The sequence below is a fragment of the Prionailurus viverrinus genome, chromosome E2 (genome assembly GCF_022837055.1).
Source record: "Prionailurus viverrinus isolate Anna chromosome E2, UM_Priviv_1.0, whole genome shotgun sequence".
Classification (NCBI taxonomy): Eukaryota; Metazoa; Chordata; class Mammalia; order Carnivora; family Felidae; genus Prionailurus; species Prionailurus viverrinus.
The window spans coordinates 24,619,640-24,646,047 of record NC_062575.1 but is presented as its reverse complement, the minus strand read 5'-3'; the positions used below and the strand labels follow the sequence as shown (position 1 = coordinate 24,646,047).

At 37.8% G+C, this 26,408-nt stretch overlaps 1 protein-coding gene across 2 annotated transcripts in view; it reads right to left on the bottom strand.

The window, feature by feature from the left end:
• The window catches only part of CDH8 (cadherin 8), a 348,752-nt gene that overhangs the window by 157,280 nt on the left and 165,064 nt on the right, over positions 1–26,408 (bottom strand). For both annotated transcript variants that reach the window (XM_047835884.1, XM_047835885.1), the window contains exons 4-6: positions 11,529–11,696; positions 7,089–7,276; positions 3,669–3,922 (exon numbers count right to left, since the gene is read on the bottom strand). In XM_047835884.1, coding sequence (XP_047691840.1) covers positions 3,669–3,922; positions 7,089–7,276; positions 11,529–11,696 — 610 coding nt within the window. The remainder of the gene's footprint in view (positions 1–3,668; positions 3,923–7,088; positions 7,277–11,528; positions 11,697–26,408) is intronic.

Here is a 26,408-nt window from a genome sequence, read left to right as displayed (position 1 = left end):
TGAAGATAGATGAAGGGAAACAAAAATAAGATAAAAATATAGAGGGAGACAAACCACAGAGACTCTTAAATACAGAGAACTTGAGGGTTGTTGGTAGGGTGTTGGGTCAGGGGATGGGCTAAGTGGGCAATGGGCATTAAGGAGGGCACTTGCTGGGATGAGCACTGGGTGTTATATGTAAGCGATGAAACACTAAATTCTATTCCTGAAATCATTATTAAACTATATCTTAACTAATTTGGATTTAAATTAAAAAATAAAAAAAGTACAGGTTTAGGTATAAGAATTTTAAAATACATGATATTTCCAACTTGATGATGTGCTCTAGAAAGAAGTTGAGTCTTACGGGAAGTTGACCAACCAATAAACAACTGAGTTTCTAAACACAGCAAATGCCATAAAAAGGCCTCTTTCTTACTGCATGTCAAAGTAAACATTCCTCTAAAAGATGGGTACCTTCTTATCAGCATATAAAATACAACAGTTCTAAAGAGACAATAATGCATAGCTATTTGTCACTCAGTAATTCCCTGAATATCCATGTCCTCTAGTTCTGTTTAAAAAGGTTAAATGGGTCTAAATCTGTCTGCTAGACTCAGAAGGAACCATGCATTGCTCTGGCTAGTCAGAAAATTTAATTTTCTACTCAAATTAACCAATTGTGCAAAGAGAGAGGAGAGCTGCTCTCCATAACTCAATGAAATGGGTGGGGGGGAGGGGAACAAGTACAGAAAAGCAGAAGAAGTGCTGAAAAATGCAGTTGATGATTCTTACGTTCCCATCCCATGCATCCAATCCACCTCCATGCACACTGAGAGGGGCTTGCCTTCTGAATCACTCATCAAAGCCCTGTTGTAAAATGCTTTGAAACAGTATTCTCCCCTTCTTTGGGTGGGACCATAGATGCCAAGGAATAAGCGCTTGCCTGAAATCTATCAGAGGCACAGATGTCAGTGTCATCAGGTGGTATCTTATCTATCCATCTCTCCAGGTAACATGGCCTCTAATCTCCTTTAGCTTGCCTGAAAACAAAACACTTCTAATCTAGACAGTTGTTGCCAACCAGCTTCAAGCTTCCTCTACACCTGCCTTTCAAAGCAGTGGTAATAATAAAAATAACAACAGCAATAACAGTAACAGTTAACTACAGTGATAATCATCATTTGATTCCCTGGGAACCGGGAGTTGGTATCAGCAAATCGCCACGTTTGCATCAGTATGTGGATAGATAACAGAATGTGCAAAAATATGTGGGCAACCACAAACCTGGATTTTTAATCAGTTCTGCCAATTTGAGGTTCCTGTCACAGTTCTTCAGACCTTCTCCTAGCTGATTAAGAGCTTATCTCTGCATTGGAAGTGTGTTCCCACTGCCACTATGGATTCCATGTTTGATGTTTACATGTGATTGCCCCAATATCTGAAACCCCCTTGTCTGTAAGGGCCCATGACTTGGCATACTCCTGAGCCCTTGTATGTTCCTTGCTAAAAAGCTTAGAAATCGTGTAAAATCAAGGGTTAAAACTGGCCCCATCATTCAGTTCTCCCTTCATTCTGTGTCATGCTTGGAGATGTGAGGCAAGAGGAAACTGCTCCTTTCTGTGTTCTTTCGGAGGAAAAGTAGTAAAAACATGAAACAGGACAGAATATTTACCAAATATGGCCTGTATTTATATACTGGCATCGCAATACAAAGCCATTTCATAACTTCAATATGTAGTCAGAAAATGAATGACCACGCACATTTATTTCTCGGATACATTTTTCCCTTGTTTTCAACACTTGGCCCTTTGAGAGATACAATTCTCTTAGGCAACTATGGACATCCTGTATGGCTATAGCTTGTTGAACTTCTTCAGAACTGAGAATGGACACCTGACCATTTTTCAAATCCCCAGGTGGGATTTTATCTTCTCAGAGATTGGGCTCTTTTGAGGGAATTTTCTTTTTTTTTTTTTGTATCCTTTTTGGGAAACCCTCTTCATTATCCTGAGTTTTGAAGTGGCTTGTATTAAAACCAGCTTTTCTGGATCTGAAAAGAATTATTTTTTGCCCAAACTATTTGGGGCACTGACTATTCTGTGAGTTTCACTTGTAGCCTCACAGTTTCAGTGCCCTTGTGAGTAATGGAAATTTAATACATAAAAAAAAAAAAAGTGAATAGATAAAACTTGCAGAACGCTCACTTATCCAGAGTTTCTGTGATTAAACTAGTTGAAAATATATCCATTCAATGAGATGGGATGAACTGACATCTAACTCCCAGATTAAAAGGACAATTCTTTAAGACTGTATTCCTCTCTCTCCCCACCTCTCCCTCTCTCCCTGCTTGTCTCTCCCTCCCCCTCTCTTTCTCTCTCTCTCTTCCAACGAGCATTTCTAAGACAATATTTGAAATCTATACTCAAGCACATCATTAGCCAGTTTACATGTTATAGATTTTCAGTGTTCATGTTATGTAGCTTCAGCACCTGTAGTGTCATGTAGATGAATGGCAAAAGAGAAAAGATGTACACAGTTCAACAACAATAACAAAAAAAATGGAATTGAGCCTCATTTCTAAAAAAAGCAGAAAAACTTTAATAAAGAATTGTTTCATCTTGGGGCACCTGGGTGGCTCAGTTGGTTAAACTCTTCAGCTCAGGTCATGATCTCATGGTTTGTAGGTTCGAGCCCCACGTCGGGCTCTGTGCTGACAGCATAGAGCCTGGAGCCTACTTCCAATTCTGTGTCTCCCTTTCTCTCTGCTCCTCCCTCACTCATGGTCTCTCTGTCTGTCTCTATCTCTCTCTGTCCCTCTCGCTCTCGCTCTCTCTTCCAAAAATAAATAAACATTAAAAAACAAATGAATTGTTTCATCTTGGGAAAAAATTCTGAGCAGGGAAAATATAAACAAAAGATTTTTTTTGTTTAATGGCAAAGAAAGATTTTGTCTAAAAGGGGCCAATCCAGATATGCTGACCTATCAGAAATGCCCATGAAGTGATAAGATAATTTCAAAGCCAAACACTAATGACACAAATAAGATAAGGGCCTCTTAATGAACTGAATGAGGCAGTTGGTCTCATGTCTCTCAAGTTCTTATATATATAGTTCACTGTAACTGTCAGAAGAGAAAGAAGACAAACCAGCAATACTTGCCCAATACTAGAAAAAAAATGCAATTTTGTATTTTCACTGAGTTCTCTGAAAGCTGCAAAGGCTTCATTCATCTTGATATTCCTGGCTCTGGGTATTGCATGTAGCTCTTAGTAGGTGTGTGTGAACATGTGTGCCTGGGCACGTACGTGCACACACACATGCAGACATTGTGCTGACCAAAATCCCTCAGTCACGTGAGCTAATTACCAAAGCCAGCCACAAAGAATGTACACATAATTGCATTCTGTACTGATGTGCTTGTCCTTTGATGTAGCCCCTATGCCTTTTAAAAAGGAAATACTTGGGGCGCCTGGGTGGCTCAGTCGGTTAAGCATCCGACTTCCGCTCAGGTGATGATCTCACCCCTTGTGAGTCTGAGCCCTGCATCGGGCTCTGTGCTGACAGCTCAGATGCTGGATCCTGCTTCGGATTCTGTGTCTCCCTCTCTCTCTCTCTGTCCCTCCCCAGCTCACACCCTTTCTCTCTGTCTCAAAAATAAACATTAAAAAAAATTATAAAAGGAATACCTTATAGGACTAGAGGTGATATCAGGGTCACGAGCAGTCACTTGCCCAATCACGGAGTTTAGAGCAGCATTTTCATGAACTTCGAGGAGGTAAGTAGGTGAAGAGAAGACAGGAGGCTCGTCAGCATCCTCAACAACAATTTTGACTGTCGCCGTGTCTTTAAAGGGCCCCCTGCCGCTGAAACGTGGGTCAATATGGACATTGGCTGCCTCTACCTTCAGCGTATAGGATTTTTTGGTCTCAAAGTCCAGAGGCTGTTAAGAAATGACAAAGATGAATGTTTCCCGCTAATGACCACAGCAGCAAGAACAAATGAGTATAATGCTGATGGATGATAGTTATGTGCATTTAAGCCCATTTGCGAGCCTTAATGGGATCACTCTCCATTCCCTCAGATTCAACCTGTAAATTTTACAGGCATTTATTGATATCTGTTTATTATACAAGCTCAGTGAATCTAATCTCCTATTGTTTTGTTTTGTTTTGCTCATTTCACTTGGAATTCACAAAATATTCACAGTCATGAATTGTGCCATCAAAATTTCACTTCAGAGTCATAATAAAATTTTACTAGTGGTGGCACGACCTGAATACCAATCAGCCAGTTAATCGGGCCTCTGCTGGTAGGAGATAAGGCAGCATCGAACACAATCTCTATCTGGGAAGAATATTTTATCATTTCTGCAACAGTGTGTGAAATGTAAAGAACTAGAAATAATCATTGTTTAGTCCAAGGAGACATTATAAGGCATAATTTAGCACTAATCCCAACAAAGAGTGTTTTCTGATTTCGCTTCTAAAATCACCGCTGCTCTACTGATCATGTGGCTAAAATGAGGTTTATTATTTTTTAGGGTATTCTTAGAAGGTCTCTATTATAAGTTCTGGGCTCTGAAGCAGGTGGGCATATAAAGAAATATGTATGCAGATACATATTTATCAGGGTTTATATTTAGAAGAAGGAAGGGCGAGAGCAGTATATATATAGATAACTAGGTCTGGCTGTGCCTCCACCAACCACTTAAAAGCAATTTGAAATTACCTCACTGCTCCATTACTGACAATACTTCTGACATATTAATATCTCATTCCTTAAAAGCCCCTACGACTTCAGCTAATGACTTAGGTGAAGAGAGTTAGGTAAAATATTTAGTTCCCCTAAATACTCAGAAGCCAATCTGTGTCAGATTCCTTACATTGCAATTCTTGTCAACTCGTAATATTTCAGATTTCATGAATAAACGTCTGTCAAAGTTCAGAGAGACAATTTAGGTGTGAGGTGCAATTCTTCACAATCTGCAATGCAGATTTTTAAAAAAATAAATCAGAAGACAAACTGGCATTAGGGAACTCTTTCAGAACTCCTGTATAAGCTTAAAGATGTATCTTTATTTCAAAATTGGGGTCGATCTTTCTACCTGAATTCAGTTCTAATGGGACTTGACTTTTGGGGGAAATATTTTCTAGTAAACAAGGCATATAGTCACTTCCCTGTCTATTCTGAAATTCCTAGGCACACGTAGCCACGAATAGACGATTCAACATCAGCATTTGCAAAAATTTGCCAATCACCCCTACTGTAACTATTTTGCAATTTCAAATTCCTCACAAACACTGTTAAGTGTAGCAGATTATGTTCTGTTTATTTCTTAGTTCAACATAATGACAATGTATCCAAACACATCCCTAGTGTCCTTAGGATCTTATCAAACAGGAGACCCACGAATTGTAGAAATATGACTCCCTACATATTGCTCTCTACATGAAAATACATGGGTTTCTCAGTGTCAAAACATGTAGTATATAGTTCCACGTTTATGAATAACAGTGAATAAAACTATAACACACGGCTAACTGCTTCAGTTTATAAAAGCACCTTATGGTAGCAAAGGATGGCAGTTAATAATAACAATAAAAATGACATTAGGAATCATTAGCTAAAGAAAATGTGGCTCTGGGTTATTCAATAATTGACTCAAGCATAATTATACTGTATTCTATTTTAAACATGAGTTTTTAAATACTTTCCAACTCTTAACCTAAACTCAAGCCAGGTAGAAAGCTAGTGTTGTTCCGAACAGAGTTAAAATAAATGCAGCCTTTTTTTTTTCGCTTGAAATTAATTTAAAAAAATTCATTGATTTTGTAGAAAAAGTATGTCCAGGAAACTCCAGGTTCATAATCTTACTATCTCTCCAAGGGGGGATTTTTAGAGCATGGCCGTTGGAATCATGTTCTTGTGTAACATGATGGAGAGAGTTAGATAGTAAGCTTGGAGTCACATGAATATAATGCTGATCAAGACAGGCTCCCAACAGTGTGCTCTGCCATTTATATTCTTATTCATGAACACACTCATCTAATTAAAATTAATTTCTACTGTTTTGTGAAAAAGATTCGAAAAACAGTATTGAAAAAAATACTCATGATGAGGATAAAAGGATATTTTCCCTTGCAAAGGTCCAGGCCCATAAGATAATGAAATGCATTCTACATATTTTTTTTTTATGAATGTAGGTGTCATGATGATAAATAAATTCAGAAGCTACTGTACAGAATTTTTCACATCTATCACAAAAGAAATGGCTGCTGGCAAATGCAGATACAACAGCCATACATTATCTGTACTACTCATCTAGATGTTTCTTTCTCTCATGGTAGCCCCACACCCGGAAGCAAGGCCAAGAGGAGCTTCGTTTACCATAATGCTTGGACCTTTGATGCATGGTTTGGAGTAACCAATGGTAGGAGGGTTGGCCCTGCCCTTCTAGTGCTAGAGCTGACCAGAACAACTCAGGCTGACTGTTCTGTCTGTCCTTGAGTTTCTCTGAAAGTAGAGCCTGCAATAAAAACTTGGGAATCTTCAATATATTTTGTGCAGATATTCCAGGAAGCAGGAGTGTGGAAATGGGGAGATTTCTATAGGGAAGGATTAAAGGCCACTGAACTTGCCACCTCTCTGGGCACCTGAATCTTTTTCCTACTGGGAATCCTCTTAAGAACCATAGACAATATGCCTCAGAAAAATGTCTTCAATGAATAAGAACTGTCTACCAATCTATGTCCTTCATTGCTTGAGGGTGACCTTTTGAGTGTTGACTTCCCTTTGTGACGAGGGTGCTCTGCAAAGGAAGTGAGCCAATTCCTGTGGCTTAGGGAAGAACACTGAGGCATAGATGAGGGGAAATAATGGGTGAGATGGGATGCTACCATGGTAACTGGTTGCCCCCCAGTTAGCTGAAAGGGAAACTGGGGCCAAGGTTATGAGGTAAAAAAAGGACTCTGCTTTTTCACAGCTGAAGAAGCTAAACCTCTACCAATCCTAAGATTATGTCAGGAAGCCCACTCAACCCCTGTCAACTTCAAAACTCAAGTTTCAAAGACATCTTGGGAAGACGAACAAAATCTTCCTTAGCTTGCCTTTCTTAGCCTTATAATGCCATCCTGGGCCTGCGCATCAGAAGTGATTTCAAAGAGCGCTGTTCCATCTCCATCAATGATGTCGTAGGATGACTGTGCATTTTCACCAATATCTTGATCATTGGCCTTTACCCTTCCTATCGCAGTGCCAAGAACCACATCTTCTGGTACTGAGAAGTGATAGAGACCTTAGGAAAAAACAAAACAAAACAAGACACTGAGCACTGCACAACTTCCATTCATTTACTGACCTATTCAGCAAATATTTATTGGGTACTTTCTTTGTTCCGAGCACACCTACAGATATTAACAGGACAGTGACAGAAAAGAGAAAAATATCCATTTTGCTGCGAAGTGTACAATCTTTTAAATGAGTCAAAGAGTTCCCAGAAGAAGTGATCCCTCTTCGAGACTCTTCTGAGATATAAAACTTATTCAACTGTATGTTTACCAAGCATATATTTGGAGCAAATTTACATCGGGATATGAGGGAGTCTATGTGAATGTTCTTTCCAATTTGCTGTATAATCACACCGGCTACCCATGGGGATATTCATTGTTGCCCAACATAAAATATTACGCTAATTTCAGCACAGAAAGATGTAATGTGTAACACACTGAAAGTCACTTTTGAAGTTACCTTTATATTTACAGACCTGTAGACCATTTTTGATAACATCCAATTACTAAACTTCTGCTGTGCCCTGCAGCAAGCTGTTCAGACACAAGAAACAGTCCTCCTGTTACTAAAGTCCTCATTGCTCTGAAGACCAGAAATCCTACTTCCAAGACTCTCTAGGCAAAATGCAATCATAGTGTATGTTCATTCTCCTGTGGGGCCAGTAAAATGTGTCTGATTAGTGGTATCAGTCCCATTTTTACTCAAATCACTTTAGTTGTTGTATTGGTGTCACTCATTTCATTGGTAGAGGGAAGAGACCATAACCCCTGGCCATTACCACTTCAGTACACACTGGCCCCACATCTAACTGCCAACTCCCGCATTTCTTGCCTGAGGCTTTTTTTCTGGCCTTCAGAACCCATTTTGCCCACTGCCTGTCAGGCCTTAACTACCAGAAAATTAATGCCCTCTCAGAAGCAGCCCTCAAAGACTCACACAACTTAGGATATAGAATCCCAGGCTCCTCCCCTTTCTGGTAGGGTAACCTTGAGCTATTTCTTTTCTTTTGTCTATTTACAGTGTTGCAGAGTTTCCCCGATGGGATAAAGCTCCAGTTCCTCCACAGTTGTAGCCGGCTTGATAATGCACATTATTGGCTCTCCATCCTTCTCTCGCACACATCCTCACTTCCCCACTGGCGTTTCTTGGGATCATCTCCAAGATAAACTACTTCTAATCAAATTCCTGTCTCAATGCCTGTTTGTGGGGAACCCAAAGTCAAGGCAATCAGGAAGTTTTAGTCCCACTGGAACCAAAACAAGGGAATAAATAAATATTTGATGAGCTATAAAACAAAAGGAAAAATTAAATCTAGAGAACATTACCCAATTCTAGTTGGAACTCAATCACTGAGTCCCTTGGATAAACTAGGCTCATTCTACCCAATCTAACAAGATTATTTCCTATGATGGGTAAGGTTTTCTTCTAGCACTAGCACACTTTTATTTAATGATGAAATAAAAATGTCTCCTTGAATCATGAAATTATGGGACTGGGGAACAAAAATGTTTTCCAAATAGTTTTGCCATAAGGTAGGCACTGAAAATCCACACATACAATACAAGCCTCCCAATTCTCTCATAATTAGTGTAATGATTCCATTTCCTTCAAACTTTATATTCCAGTTAAGGTTTGAGATGATCCCTCTAGGTATGCTTGTTAAGGCAATAAGCCAGCAAGGGGCTTCACCTTGCTGCTAGTCCTACATCAGGGAGCTTTGGGAAGCCAAGCAAATGGAACATTTATCCATTCCTATTCTACTCACTCATCTCTATTAGTGTGATCATAGTTAACAGTTATTACTCCTAAGAAAGGGAACACTTTTGAAACTCACCTGCCACTGCTGAATTGAAACAATCATTTTCTGAGAAAGAAGAGTTGCATATTAGATCCTTAACTATAATGGCAACTGAAAAGGAAAGAAGAGAGCTGGGGAAAGGATAGGAGAGATGGTATTCTCCATTTCAATAATTTGGTTAAAAAGGGTTGCATTGTTATCAGATTTATGCATAACTAGAAGTGAAAATGCTGAAATTCCTAATGAAAATTCATCCTTTCTGTTCTTTTTACCTTTGATTTTTTTTCTGCAGGTAAATTCTCAAAAATACCTTAAATGTATCATTTTCAACACCCTCCCCATCTGTCTCTCTCCCTCTCCCCCTACCTCCCTCTTCAACCCTCTCCCTGCTCTTCTCTCCACTCAGTGGCACCTGGTTGGCTCAGCTGATTGAGCATCCAACTCCTGGTTGTGGTTCAGGTCATGATCTCTCAGTTTGTGAGACTGACCTCCACATCAGGCTCTAGAGGCTGACAGTGCGGAGCCTGCTTGGGATTCTCTCTCTCTCTCCTTCTGTCTCTGCCCCTCCCCTGCTCATGCTTGCTCACGTTCTCTCTCTCTCTTTTAAAAAATAAATAAATAAACTTTAAAAAATTATCCTAAAAAAAACCACAACAGGTTCTCCTATGGTATTCCTTACCATAGCAAATAGCACCAGCATGCATGTAATCCCTCATTGCAAAAATGTGAAAACTCACTTCTTCAACTGAGAATACAACATATCCTTAAAGTTTTGTTATCATTACCTCTTAAGTATCTGTCACACCTATACACCTTTCTCCAGTTCCACAAAGACCACCCTGGCATGCTAGCTCTGCCATCACTTTTTACATGAATGCTTATGCACACCCTTCAAGTGGCTGCAGTGTGGAGAACACATTGGAAGGAGGCCAGATTTCATTTTCTCTTATTTCCCTGGATTTCAATTCTATTACTTTACCTATAATGTAAAACCTTTTAATGGCTTCCCAGCAATCTTAGAATAAAGATCATGACACTCAGAATGGCCTCCAAATCCAAGTATAGCTAACTCTTGCCTAACCTAACTCTTTAGACTCTGTGTTCCAACTGTAGTAGGAGTTTTGTAAGGTTATTTATTTACTGTGAAAGACAGTGGGGAGGGGCAGAGAGAGAGGGAGAGAGAGAATCCCAAGCAGGCTCTTCACTATTAGTAGAGACCCCTTCACAGACCTCAATCTCATGAACCATGAGATAATGACTTGAACAAAAATCAAGAGTCAGATGCTCAACCGACTGAGCTATCGTGGGGCCCCTATTATAAGATTCTTTTAATTCTCACCTAGGGCCATATACCCTTCTTTCACAGGACTTTGGGATATCCTCTTCCTCCCATTGCCATGACCACACCCCCACTTCCCTAGTTTCATCTTGTTCCAGCTAATTCCTAGTCATCACTCATGTCTCAACTCAAGAGTCTCCACATCAAAAGGTCTTCACAATGCAGTTTGTCAGAGTAGTTGGATAAGTGCTCACAAGAAAATGGTTCTGTGGAGCACCTGGGTGATTCAGTTGCTTAAGCATCCGACTTTTGATTTTGGCTCAGGTCATGATCTCACGGCTTCATGACACCCAGCCCCACATTGCATCGGGCAGCATGGAGCCTGCTTGGGATTCCCTCTCTTCCCCTCTCTGCCCTTCCCCTGCTCATGCTCAATCTCTCTCTCTCAAAATAAATTAAAAATTTAAAAACAAAAGAAAAAAAAGAAACGGTTCTGTGAGCGTACATAAAATTGGAAAACAGTGATTGTCTCCCTGATTCATGGATGGTGGCTGCCTCGAATTTTGTTGAGATGCTTCTGAGGCAGAGCCTGGCTTTAGTAAGGATGAGTAGGATCAGTGATCACTGATGGCTGAAGGAGCCACAGGAAGTCACAGGAAAGAGTGTTTATTCTTGCGGCCAGTATACCGTACACGGCCTATCTGTTTTCCCCTCCTAAGGCACTACAGATGTGGTTCCTCTTATAAACAAAGTGGGACTATTGATAGAGCACTATCTGAGGTGCACTGTAATTACTCTCTCAAGTTCACAAGGGGAGGTACCAGGGAATGGAGAACTAAGCACACGTCTTGCAGTCAGATGTTCTGTAACTGAATGGTTCTAACTCTTAGCTACACTATTTACTATACCCTAAATATTTGGAAATTTTCTCAACTTCTTTAAAATCTGTAAAATGAGAATATATTTATTACCAAAATGACAGGAGAGTTGGTGGTTTCATATCTATGTGTGTGTGTATGTGTATATGTGTGTGTATACACACAGACACACACACATTGGCATACCTTGCATATAATAAACAATGATTGCTGTCAGGTTTTTGGATATTGCTAAAAATTAGAAAATAAATTAATACGAAAACATTATAATTAGATATTCACCCAGTGTAGAGAACAAACTTACTTTGGGCAAATTTCGGAGGATTGTCATTTACGTCGGTAAGGGTCACTGTAAGTGTTGTGGTCCCAGACAGGCCACCAGAGTGTCCACCCATATCTTTGGCTTGAATAACAACCAGGTATTCCTCCTTGGCTTCTCTGTCCATGTTGGGAAGGGCAGTTTTTATAATTGCTGAGGGGGAAAAATGGGAAAATGACTTTCAGGAAGACAGCTCATTCAAAATGAATGTGTGCATCTCTCTCTCTCTCTCTCTCTCTCTCTCTCTCTCTCACACACACACACACACACACACACACACACACACACACGCCTACATCAAGTCCCCACTCAGATAATCTTCTGTTTTCTTTTGCCTTTTAACTGGTGTGCATCAGTGATGCCAACACTGAAAGATTTCAGTCACAGACATTAGTGGCTAACTTGCAAAAATACATTTTATAGTGTATAAAAAAGAGAACTTGCAAAAATATACATTAGAAAGTAAACTGAATGGCATACTGTTGCCTACCAAATTAAAGTATAAATCAAAACATGAACTCATCTACCCAGGAAAACCCTGGAAGTGAAAGAATCTTACAATTTATCACAGACTCCAGTTCCCCTACAAGAGGAGTAAATACATAAATAGCTTGAAGGCTCTGAGGTCAAAGATAAATTATTCTGAAGCTCACAAATACATCAGAGAGATGAAAGAAATAAATGCATTATTAGAATCAACTCAGATGAATAAAACACCAATCAGAATTAATGTAGGCGAGTGTCTAAATCCAAAGGTACTATTCAACATTTATATTTTAATTAGTTAGCTACATTTTCTCCATTGTAAAAGTAATACAAAATTTAGAAAAAAATTAAAAACAGAGAAAAGAGAAAGGAGGTAAAACATAAGATCATACAAAATAACAGAACATGGTCAGTGCTAAAATGTTAGCTTTTTCCTTTCTGATATATTTTCAGGGTTTCATCCATCTGCTTCTTTATGTGTTTCACCAGTAATTTAATATTCTTGTTAAAGATACAAAATTTGGGTAGATGCTTCTGAAGTTATTTTGAAAATCTTTATTTAGCCCTCTCCTTACTCTCATACCTCTTTTTACAGATAAATATTGCTAACATTTTGATGTGTATAATTTCAAAGCCATTATATGTATATTCATAGAAATGTGTATATGCATATAAACATTTAACCACAAATGTGGTCATGATACAGGCACTGTTTTGGGACTTTCTTTTATCACAGAATAGATATCTTTGAGATCTCTTTTGTTTGCTCACTAGCATCTAGAGGTCCAACTCATTACTTCTTTTAACTGCATGATTGTTCATTTATGAACATACTATCAGTGGATATTCCAGTTATTTCCAGTTTTTCCCATTTCAAAGAACAATGAGATCCCTTACAGTGGTGACACTATATTTTTTCTGTGTTCTGCAGTTTTATTTAATTCTGTGTCAAAAAATACACCCCCACACACCATATTGGTAAAAGCCCATAATAAAAATTATTGTGACTAGCCCAAAACATTCTTGTTGAATAAGTGTGAGTTATGTCTCTGGCCCAAGTAATATAAAACTTTCTGGATTAAAGAGAATTTCCCCTGCATTTCTAACCCCAGGGATATCCTACACGTTTGGTTCAAATGGAAGATGGGCCACTATCTGGCCATTTCCAAAGTTGTAATCCTGTGGTTTTGTTTGTTTGTTTTCATTTTGTTTTTGTTTTTTGGGGTTTTTTTTTGGTTTGGTTGTTTTAACTCTTATGATCTCCTTAAATCATCTGTCTGTAAAAGATTTACAAAGAGTTCAAGTCCCTGAATTATTCGAATAGCAGGCGAGGCACAAGAGTACCCAGGGAAATCTATCCCACCCAGACAGTGTGCAGGCTCTAAGAACAGCTGTGAGTTCTGATGTACTTTATTACACCTTGAAACCACTTTTATATTCAAGACTCCCATTCAGGGAGCACTAATTGGTTAACCGTGCTTATTTGGAAATATTGATAGTAACATAATATTTTTCAATATAATGGCTTATTTCAGGATTTGATCATATCAAAATATAACTCATGAGCTAAGACAACAACAACAAATAAAGCCTCATCATTAGCATGATGGGATGCCAATATGGCTATTCTGCTATGGATATATATTTCATAACTCAGAATACCTTCATTATGGGCCCAATTCCAGTAGGAAGCATTAGAAAATTGTTTTACTCCCATGATATTTACACAAGTGTGTGTCAAGTTTAGGTACCATCACATTCTAAGTTCATCATAAATTAAAGCCATCCTTTGGACTTTGGAATATATAACATCTAATAATCAGAGGTAACTGATATAATTACCCAAGGAAGGCATCATTTTTCCCCCCAAAGAAGTGGATAGGTTGAAGTCTATGCAAGAGTCCTTTCAGGTTACTTCAGTGGAATAATTTTGATAATTTCCTCAGAGTCAGAGAAGTTTGGTATGTATTATTCTCATCATTTTTTAAAATACATCATGAGAGTGTAAATCAAAAAAAAAAAAGACTGTGATATCTCTCAGACATTTGAAATTAAAATAATATTGAGGCTCAGTTAAAAATAGCATACCCAGGCTAATGTGTATGAGTTATATCAAAATATATGTGAAGCATCATGATGAGAGCCTTGCTTAAATGGGACAAAAAGAGCTCCATGGGTCTCCACCTATGTTTACACCTTCCTCTATAAAAGCAAGCAGCCTCACACTACCTTATAGGCATATCTACTGAGAAGCTGGAGTCCCTTTACAGATGCTCCTTCATATTGAAGTCAAGCAAGTTTGGTTTCTTATGTTATTCTCACACTTAACTACTTTTATTACCATGAACAAATTATTAAACTCATCAGGATTCAGTATCTTGCCCTGTCAAATGGTGATAATAAATCAGCCTTCCATTGTGGTTATACTAAGATTATGTGAGATAATTCATGTAAAGTTCTTCACACACACTAGTTATCCAACTATGCTACTCCCTTTCCCCGTTTTCCTTCCCAACCAAAATTTATTTAAATGCCTCTTTGGATGGTGGTTAGAGTGCTGAACATTCTCCAGTTGCCCCTCCAGATCCACTTTCCAGCATTTCCTACCTATTCTTGGCATGGGACAGTGACCTTTATGGATTGCTTCAACGAACTTCCTTACTTTCTGACTCTGCATTAGATTCAGCCAACAGACATTACCCAAGGAGATTGGGAGGATGTAGCAGGGTGAAGTTCCAGACTCCCCAAATATCCCAGTCACATGTTTGGCCTACTCTATGGTTAGTCTTTTCAGGTATTACTAGAACAAAACTCTAGTATCCAATAGATGCCCCAATCCCTTGTTCTCTTGGGTCTAGGGGTAATGATCGCTCTTCTGCTGCTAGGCTTGAGGTGCTTTGTTATCCTGTGATGGTCTCTCTTAACCTGGCCAAGGTTTTGTCAACAGTTACTTATTAAACTCTCCTCAATTACCCCATTCCTGCCAAGACCCTATAAAATATGGTCAGCATACTGGTTCATTACCCAGGTGTCAAAGATGTTTCCAGCACATCATTGTTAAATACACATCTACAGTTCAAAGAGTACTTCAATATATGAACACATTGCTGTCCAAAGGGCTATTCTTTGAGACGGCAGGGCAGGCTCTTTGTTTCCCCATCAGTAAAAAGCGAGTAAGAGCTATTCAGTTAAGTGAGTTGCTCAAGATGACCCAGCCAGAAAGCTGTACCTGGACGTCTTCACACTTTCTCTTTTCTTAGACAATACTTGGAGTGGGTTTTCTAATTTCTAAGACAAGCAAGGAGTCTCCACAAGTTTTCTTTAGGGCATGCAGCACACTTCATGGACTTCAGTGCAAAACTGTATAATGAACAGCTCTTGTTTTCTGAGCTTCCGCTAGGCTCAATCTCATAATTAACAATGACTCATTAGAAAATTCAAGAAAGAATTTCTGGAGCATTTTTCCTGCTACCTGGTGGCCAAAAAGGCAGGCTAGGAAAAACCCCAAGTGACCTCAACCCTCCCATTTTTCTCCTTGAGTTGGGGCATCTCTACACTTGTCACTGAACCTTTTTAAAAATTTTTATTCAAATCATGTCACCTACATAGATGTTGTAAGATATTGATAAACTCCTAAAATACAAGCTTAAAGTTGCCTTAAAAGTTCCCTCTATTTCTCTCCTAAATTATATCCTTTGGTTCACATGTTCTCCCACACTTCAGGCTTTTTTCTTTTATCGACAAAGAGATAACTTCTTTATTTTAAAAAGTATTGTTTGGTATCAAATACCACCTTGCAAAGAGCAGAAAATATAGTAAGTTCTTTTTCCTCTCAGATTTGAGAAGTCAAAAATTTTGACCTATGATACTAAAAAGTTACCGAAAGCCTCAGTTAAATGGCATTTTTATCCAGTTTCAACTTTGATTTTCAAACAGCATACAGGAGATCCCTACATCCTTTCTGCTGAAATAAACCAATTTAAAACATCTTTGATGGTGTTAATTTCAAATAACTTCCCATTCCCAAAGACAAGAATTGTGTCCCTCCTTTTTTACCAAAGTAGTCAAGCAAAATTAGTGCTCATGTCTTTCTACATGTTCATAGTCACACATTTTTGATGTCCAGCAGTGTTCAGCAGATTAAATATTATACTTAAACTTCCATAATATCAGTCTGACAACAAATCAGAGTTTTCAATTTTATGGCAAGCAGTATCACAAAATGCTTTCTTCTGGGGTAGTGAAACTCATTGACGTTGGCATTTGATAAATAGTCTCACAAAGAAAAAGAAAATCAACTTAATTAAATATGGTAATACCAGGACTGACTTGCAGTTGATACAATTAAAAACATTACATCTTTTGGGGTGCTTGGGTGGCTCAGTGTCTGGCTCTTGATTCAACTCAGGTCATGATTCCAGGGTCATAGGATCGAGCCCCATGTCAGGCTCCATGCTGACTGTGGAGCCTGCTTGGGATTTTCTCTCTCTCTCCTTCTGCTCCTCTCCCTTGCTTGTGCTGTCTCCCTCTGAAAATAAATAAAACTAAAAAAAAAAAAAAATCTTCTTTCTTTGACTTTTGTAAATTTCCAACTCAGTAACGTTTCTAGTATTTATACTTAAACCCTTTACCTAGTTACTCTAGGATAAATCATGGAACATCCTTGGGAGAAACCTTTTCTTTTTCTTGAAAATAAGAAGCTCTAAGATTTTGAGAAGAAAAAACACACATACACAAATTGGTGTTAAGGAGAATGAGCCTGTCCTGCTGGAGTCTCAATAGCATTAACTATAAAATAAATTCAGAAAAAGGAACATAAATCATCACATTTTAGAAGAATTTCCCTCAAACTTCATTTTGAAAATCTAATCTAATCAGAAAATTCATGAGAATTAATGAGAACAATCTATTCTCCATGAATTTAATTCATTGGAGGTTTTGAATCTGACACTGGAGAGCTGGGTGGGAAGGTTTGGGATGGGAGGTGAACCCTGGTAACAGAATTAAGAAGGGAGAGGGGGAATCACCTTGCCCTGCAACTGGTACATATTACCCTACTGTGAATAGATTTTCCTATATTTAAAAGACAGTATTTCTATCTTAACCTTATTCAATCATATGGAGATTTCCCTGTTGCAGTAGTTTAAAAATTTAAGTCCTAGGTTGGCCTTAAGTTCTTCCTAAGTGCTGAACAGCTGTTCCTTCTGTCTCATTATCCAGGGAGTATTTCTGATTAGAATCTAGTGTCAGTCATCTCAAAAATTTAAAACGTGTGTGTGTGTCTGTGTGTGTGTGTGTTTCCCATTGTCTTTAATGTTATCATTTGAGAAGCATTTTGTATCCGTCACGAAGACTTCTTTTTATAATTTCTGTGATATCACCAGATTGAGAGGCTTCACGAGAAAGGCAAGGAGATGCTGATTAACTCCTTTGTCATTCTGAAGCCTGATTACTGTAATTCACTCTTTGCGGGTTTCCCAGATTGTGCTGTACAAAGATTGCAGTTGATATAAAATGCTGTGCTAGACTCCTCTTTTGAATAAGACTTGTTGAACACATTATCCTGGTTATGAAACCACTAGCTTTGTTATTCCCAAAACTCTTGCCAATTCAATGTGCAATTATCATTTTACTATCTGTGGAACAAAAAATCTCTCATTTATGAGATTAAGTGGTACAAATCCACCAGGGAAAAGTTCCTTTTGGGGACCACATATTGTACCCACAACTCTCTGCTCTGCCATGTGATTTGTACTCTATGCTGCCATGTATGAGGGGTAAAGGATATACAACCAGATATAAATCCACCTTATCACTGAATTATAGCTACAATATAATAAGTGCAATAATGTCAAACTTGCACAGATATACCACAAAGGAGAAAACAAATCATTAGAAAACTCTTTAGCTTCCATAGTGTTCAAAAATGAACTCTGTGAGGGGGCACCTGGGTAGCTCAGTTGGCTAAGTGTCCAACTTCAGCTCAGGTCATGATCTCGCTGTGAGTTCGAGTCCCATGTCGGGCTCTGTGCTGACAGTTCAGAGCCTGGAGACTGCTTCGGATTCTGTGTCTCCCTCTCTCTCTGTCCCTCCCCCACTCATGCTGTCTCTCTCTCAAAAATAAACATAAAAAAAATTTAAATGAACTCGATAGGGTTCATTTTCCCTTGTGACTACAACTTATGAATTAGCTAGAAAGGTAATGTTAGATAGATGGATGATAGATAGGTAGATGTAAAGATAGATAGATAATAGATAATAGATGGATAGGCAGATAGATACAACGGTCTGGATTTAGAGAAACTATATTTCTCATATATTTCTGGTGCTTTTGTAAAATATCACAACATAATTGTGAAGCTAATGAGTTAAATGTATCAGGAATCAAAAGCTTATTTATATACTTTCATCTGGTATTTTTAAAACTAAGAATTTATTTCAAGGAAATTATAAATTTTCCTTTCTCCAGATATCTCAAATGTTTAGAGTAAGATGTTCACTTTTTTACATGATATTTTGAAAACTGTCAAGCAATTTAAATATGCAACAGTAGGGAAATATTAAATTAGTGGTGAAGGTTATAGAAATCAAACATATACAAAGTTAAGCGGATGTTTTAAAATTATGTTCTATAATTCCATAGCAACATAAAACATTACAATTCTCAAATTTTAAAAATAATATATGAAATGATTATTCTGTATTATAATGTGCTTATAAAATTTGGCAAAAAATACAAACAAAGATAATGTGACATGTTTTTATGAAGAAATTGAAGCTTGTCCCCTCCCCCAAATCTCCCAGTTCTTTGTAATGGAAAGCACAGGACTATAGGTATTAGAAAATGAGTTCTGGGGTTATACAGATGAGAATTTATTTTGACATGAGATTACCAACAATGTAATGTAGTGATCTTGGGTAAATCACTAAAACTCCCTGAGACTTACCAATATCATATGTAAAAGGTTATTAACTGTTATATAAGAATTTAAATTTGATATTATTACATGAAAAATAAAAAGCCAATGTCTTCCTTTATACATACAGAGATATATGACATCCTCACAAAGATATATGTAAATGTACGTTTTTATATTTATTTTTACATACACATATCTAATGTATATATATGTATATATACACACACAAGTATACTCAAAGTTATATATACATCATTTTGTATATACATTTTATAAATATATACGTATACGTATATATGTATGTAAATAAAAATTAGGTATCTAGTGATAATAATTAAACTTACCTTAACTTTAAAAATTAGAAACAAAGACTATATTCAGTGATGCTACAATGTATGAACATCTCTTATCAACTTCAAAATAGTAATGTCCCCACAGTGCTTTCCAGGTGACAGACAAAAATTTTTTTTTGCATTCAAATCTCTACTGCATGATTTGTACCCAAACTCAACTTTTACTATAACATTCTACACAGCATATGCCCTTGATTCCCCAGATACTTACCTTTCTTCAGATTTTTCCAACAGACTTTAGCACCTTCACTATTCTGTGTGGATAATGCAGTCTAGACCACCCTTGCCCTTTACTAGGCCTCTTAAAATTCCATCCATCCATTCAGGCCCAGCTCTGGTGTTTCAGAGGCTAAGAAGGCTTCCCAGGTAGTGCTAATTACTCTCTTCCTTTCGATCTTCTGCACCTTTGCTAGCCACTTTCTCATAGCATTAACTTTCAAGTCTCTTCTCCTCTTCATCACTTCCCCTAGGATTTCAACCTGTGCTGATAGTAAATCACTGTAGACAGAAAGCATGCCTCATTCATTCCCATGCCCAGAACCAAACACAATTCCTGCACATAAGTATGGACAATTATAGGAGAGAAAAAGACAATACAAGGGAGAAGAAGAGAAGGTAGAAGAAAGTGAAGAGGGAGGAAAAAAGACAAACAAAATAAAACGTTAATTGGGGGCTTTTCCAGTTGCTCTGGGAGCTCAGAGCTAGACTATGGAAGCATGCAATATTAATACTTGTCATGTCTCAGGGACCAGATGCATTTTTTTAAGTCTTGACATCTCCAAGGCTCACGCGAGGCTCAAAGACTACTCCATTCCATCCCAAGGGTCATGATCAGTTTGCCAAGAGAAAGGACCTAACACTTCAGTGAATGCTGGTGAGGAGAGTGTGTTTTTCATATTAAATAATCTAAGTGTTCTCACTGCTCCTCTAGGTATTTTACCTGTTTTGTAATTGACACTTGTATTTATTAAATGCCTCAGTATAAACTTGTGGTATAGTTTCTACTATTTCAGATAGCCTTGGGATTACTCAGAAAAAGGGGTGATGCTGATGAGTTCTGCATCCTGTAACATTTCATATACATTTGTGTGTTTGTATATGTATATACATATATATGTATATTCATATATAGATGACATCTGATTTTTCCTAAAATAATTCATAGGAAAACTTAGTTGGAAATCTATTGTCACATGAATATTATGGATTTTGAATGTGGCTCAGCAATGGAAAATGTTTTAGGCCAGTTCATAACAGACTCTGGCAGAACAAAGGCTCAAACCTGGGTCTCTAGAATCTTAGTTATGATGTGTTAATAAAATAACATACTTTTTTGCTAAAAAAAATGTCTATGTAGTGCTTAGTGAGACATTTGTCTAACAATCATCTCCGATGCTATTACAGCATCTTAACGTGAATCTGTTTGACAGACATGACTTCTTCACATAGATTTTATCTATTAACCTCTACCTGACCTTTCACATTTGTGTTTGAAAGCTCTTACTAGAGAACAGCAAACTTGAGAGCTTTAAATCAGAACACTGAGAATCATTCAAGTATCTCAATATGTACAAATTGCTTCCTTATATGTGAATTTCCTGTCTTGTAAAGCAGTGTATTCTTTGACTAAATAATTATAACTTAACTATCCCACTCTGTGGATCACAGACATGTCTACACCCATTTCCTTATGGGAGAACATATATCATAGATTGTAAGCGAATTAACAATGATATCCTGTCTCAATATTTTTACACACCCTGTGCATGGTGACTTTAGTGCATGGACTGTTTGTTCTGTAGCTCGTCTATTAAATAATTCTGCACAGGCCACCATTTGCAGCATCAACACATGGCTAGCCAATAAATGATGCTGCTCAAATTGCCAATTCTGTTACACTGCAATACTTGCAATTATTCCTATTCAGAATTAAGGTGAAATTTCTTTTCCCCTAAATGAAAACACTTCCAGGGACTCCTCAATCAAGTGGAATTATTTCTGCGAAGAGCATGATGGCACTATTCTTTCCTTAAGCCATAATTCCAATAACTAATTATATGTATAAAAAGTATGGGTGGTTTAAAAAAGCAACGTGAAAGTTGCTAAAAAATTGGATGCTTTCTCCTAGCAATTGAGAACTTAAGCAGATGAGAATAACAGGGTTGTAGAGCAGATAAAGCACAGGCTTTACAGTTGCCTACTACGAAATGGAGCCAGGATTGAGACCTGCATCTAAATAGACTGAAGCCACTCTTTTCAACCCAGAACCTCAGTCTCCTCATCTAGAAAACGGAGATGGTATCACCTACCAGACATTATATGAAGTAGCATCTAACATTGTTCACAGAGCATAAAAGACACTCAAATTTTAATTGAATCGATATGATCCTTAAATGGTCCTAATTCCTCTCATGCACCATTGAAACTTTCTGGCCCCAGATATCAGTCAGACACAGCATGTCATATGGATCAAGACTTGGCAACACAGACAAGCAGAATGTGCCATTTTAAGAGCTGTGGATTTGATATCGGACAATGAGATTTCTGACTCCTTCGCTTCCAACTGTTGTAAGCAACCTGAGCAATTTCTCAAAATCTTTGAGCTCCTGTTTCCTCTTTTGTTACACAGAGATAGTATTTACCCCATAGTTTTTTTGTTGTTGTTTTATTTCCGCACAATATTATTAAAGAAGACAGGGCATGTAACATATTTAGGCAACAACAAAATCATAATTTGCTGATCACTAATACTACTCCTACTCTAACTCCCAGTAATACTACATTGTTGCTGGATGACTGTGAAGATCACTCACAATAAAATAGCAATACTTCATATCCTACCGAGCCTTCTTTGTTCAAGGTCCTACACAGGTACACAGTCCATGCGCAGGTAAGGTGTTTAATGCAGTGGCTGACAAAGAGTAGATAGTCACCCACATAGCTCTTATAATAATTTTCATCATCACCTCATCTCTACATTTCATGACCATAACTATTACAGTTCCCATGAAAACATGAAGAAACGTGAACTTTAGTGGTCTTGGTTAAATTATTTGTATTCTGTGAGTTTCAACATGGCTGAGACAGTAATAGTTCTAATGCGTCTCTCAGCACTTCCCATTATATCAACGTGTCTCTCCTATACTCTGGAGGCTTTAGATGATCACTAATTGCAAATTTGAGAGTAATCTGCTTGGTAAGTCTGCCTGTTAGCTTCAAATGGCAGTCAGTGCTGTTTCTCCTTTAGTAATCTCTAACTCAGAGATGCTAAATCAACTCAGTGACCTCCCTTAGGGAATTTCCAGTGACCCATTAACCCTGATTTGAAGGATCTATGCAATATAGAGAGTAAGACACCGGCCTTTGCTAATAAAATGTCCCAATTAGCTAAATACTCAACCTCAAATTTCTAGAGAAGTTTCTCACTAATAATCAACCATGCCTTTGCCCCATGAGGTCACTGCATGTTCAGGATCAAATGATCACTGTGTGATTTCTAGGTGTGACTAAGTTTCCTACTCATATAATCAGAACCCAGGACTCCATAAATGTGGGGCAACAATTTTCTTCCATTGCTTTAACCCAGGGCAGAGGGGCACAGCAGCTTCAATGAAATGTGCCACAATGGACATCAGACATCATCATGCCAAGAACTTGCCTCAATTCCCTTCAAAATAAGAATCAGAAACAAGATTGGGCTCAAAAGAAATATTCTAGAATTTCCTACCAGTGGCATGTTTCTGCTACATTTTCCTTGTCAGCCAAAGACTCATAAAACATAGAGATGTACAAATGTGAAAAGTGTTGAAGTACCTAGAGGGGTTACATATTAGAATTACTGAAAATTCTGACAACTTGATTTGTTTAAAATCATCTGAGGGGCACAGATCTCACTACTATCCCTGGATAATCTTCCCACGATACCTTTTGTACCTTTTAATCCAATACTCTCCTTGACCGCTTTGTTGCATTCTGCAAGTTCTGCTTTTGAAATCCTCCTACATTCTTCTTTGGGGATGCAGGCTCTTTCTTCCCAGCAGAGTGACTTCTCTCTTTGCCTTCACCTTCTCTCTCAAAATAGAATTCTTCTCCTCCTCCACCCCTCATGTGTCTTCTCAAACAATATTGCTACGTGATTCCCACTTAATCAGGTCAGTGTCTGTGCAAGAAGCACCATCAGCTCCCTTCCTTTGGCACAATACTCACCCCTCCTTTCCACTCTTATTATCGTGATCTATTATCATTATCTATTTTATTATTTTTATTCAAAAAAAACTTTTCCCCTCTCAAAATTATTTGTACTCAGGCAGCTAATGCCTTTCAGCTCCCATTCACGGACCTAAGAAGGCAGGTGGCACAAAAATGCCCTATGCTCTATTTCGCACTGGATAAGGAGAAGTAGTAGCATAGCAAAATAACAGACAAGTAATAAATCTGTCATTACACAAATGTTTGTGGAGGACTACTATATATCATACACTGTTTCAGGTACTATAGATATAGTGGAGAAGACAGATAAGGAGGCTAACTTCACAATTCTTGCATTCTAAGTATAAAAGCTGGGGAATGTATAGTAATGTGCAGAGCTGCATTACACAGGGCAACCAGGCTCACAACTCATTGGCTTTCCGGGCCCCAGTCTTTTAATTTGTAATGCTAGGACAGTGAAACTTACTTTGCAGAAAAAAAAAAAAAAAAACCAATGAGACAGACACAAGTCACCTGCAGGAGCTATTCATTACCAGTGGTTCTCATATACATAGGCCACATTTAACTATGATTAGCCCAGGACATTTCTGAATATTGAAATCCAGGTATGATTATGCCCCATCATAGAGCAGCACGCATAGGGAAATGGATCTCTATGTCCCTCCAGGACAGAGATAATTAGACTTATGTTAACAGGAGGCCATCTCACTTCCCTAGAAGACAAGCCAGAGGCAAAACCAGTCAGAATGTAAAAGTGAGGTAGATGTTCTAGTTAAAGGAGTTACCATACAGAGGGTTAGTAAGAGCAGATTTTTATGGCTCTATTGTTCCCTTCAAGACAGTTGTCACAATACATCAGAGCTGTTTCTTCAAATACATTAAGTGGCTCATGATTTTTATTCTCTATATTAAAATAAAAAACTGCAAGAAATAAGTACATATTCTTTTTCCTGCTCTGGATTTTTAATAATTACATAACAGTCCTTTTTTCTTCCTCTTCCTGGTTCCTATCAATCACTACTTGTTTTGCATTTTTTTCCTCTTTTGTGGCAATATATATTCTTTTTAATGGTTTTGCTCCAAAAAATCTAAATGAAGACACATATTATGGGAATACATACTTTGTGTGAATGCACGAATGAATGAATACTGAAATTCTACCTTCTCTATATGGCCGCTTCCCACAAATCAGTTCAATAGATTCTCACTGACTACCTCCTACTTGCTATGCATTAAGCTAGGTCGAGGGGTCTGCACTGAGATTCTCTGTAGAAGACGTACCACAGTAGGTGAAAGACTGCTTCCTTCAAACTCTCAACCAGTTGATTGTGGTAATTATAGAAACTGGGCTTTATATATTTATCTGTTTTTGACCTTCCAAAAATGCAAAGAATGCAAGCCACTGATTCTGAGAAATTTGCCACCACTACTTGCATAGTATCACTTTATGCAGTGTGATGATGAATCAAACCATCTCTAGAGGTAACCTCTGGGTGTACATGAATGCAGCACAGTTAAAAGAAATCATGTGATACAGAAAACTTTTTTGGACTAGGACAAAAGAATAAATTTGTCTTCAAATCTCACATTTGTGTTTTCGGTGACTTCAAGTAAGTCACCTACCCTTCTCTCATCACGAATATCCTGTATTAAAAGAAGACCACTAACTCTTTGTTTCTAACAAGGTCAAAGGATTGAATCAGGGGAACATGTGTGAGGTTGCCTAAAAGACATGTTTTTCCTACTCTTTAAAAGTATGTACAGCATGATCAGTGATTTACTTAAGGTCACACTACCAGGAAATGATGTTAGAATCCAGAATTTTTTACCTCCAGTTCCAATATTTCTCTTCACAAGCATGAATGTATCTAAGCAATAGTGTGTTCTTTCATCCATCCTTGTTAAAAACATGTATTTCCTGAAAACCTATAGAAAACATCCAAACATACTGCATTATAGTTAGAGGCATAGTGTAATGATCATTCCCAAGATCTTTAATTATTCTTCCTTCTCTTTTTCTAGAAATTGTTGCCAAGTGATCACCCCAAAGGGGTCCAAAGATAAGAGGATGCTGTTGATTCTTTCTCAACTCAGCATTCTTTCAATAGCTACTTGCCTATTCATTTCATGTTCGAAAGTTCCCAAATATTTTCTATATTTAAAGGCAAATAAAATTTCACTAACCTTACTAGCTTCATACATGCAAATAATCTGTTATTAGGAATACATTATAGGGGTCCATTTCTGGTGTGAGTGAAATTAATAGCCAAAGAAGTCTCAGGTGAAGGAATCAGGAAGATGATAAATAAAACCAACCTTTCTTTCTTCCTGACTAGTCTTCCATACTTAGGCTAAATCTTGCCAAATACTCCAAATTTAACTCTAACTTCTTACTACACCCATAGCTAGTTAAGAGTAAAGAAGCGACGCTACCAAACTTTCACCCCCTTTAAGTCCTCATCTTTGCAAAATCTTGGATAGTATCATTTAAATCAATGACCACTGAGAGAGCATCTCGGAAGAAAGAAGCACTGTCCTAAGGTTTGGAGATAGAAAGATAAAGGAGGTACAGTTCTCTGGACTGGAATGGTTCACAAGTCAAAAGATGAGGCAGGTGTGAGCAATTGCCTATAAAATGCAACTTCACCCTTTCCCATTTTGAATGTTGCTATCATTTTATGCATCCCTCTATTGTAACATTTACTGCACCATTTTGTTTTCAATGTGTTTTTGTTATTTTAGCATCTAACTGTTCAGCTCCTGTGTCAACATTTACTTGAGGCTTTAAGCATCCTCTATCTTCAAAAGTATTCTTATCCTTATTCACTCCAAAATATATATGACTAGCCCCTTGTTTAGTTCCCTAAACACTTTGTATCTTTTTTTTTTAACATTTA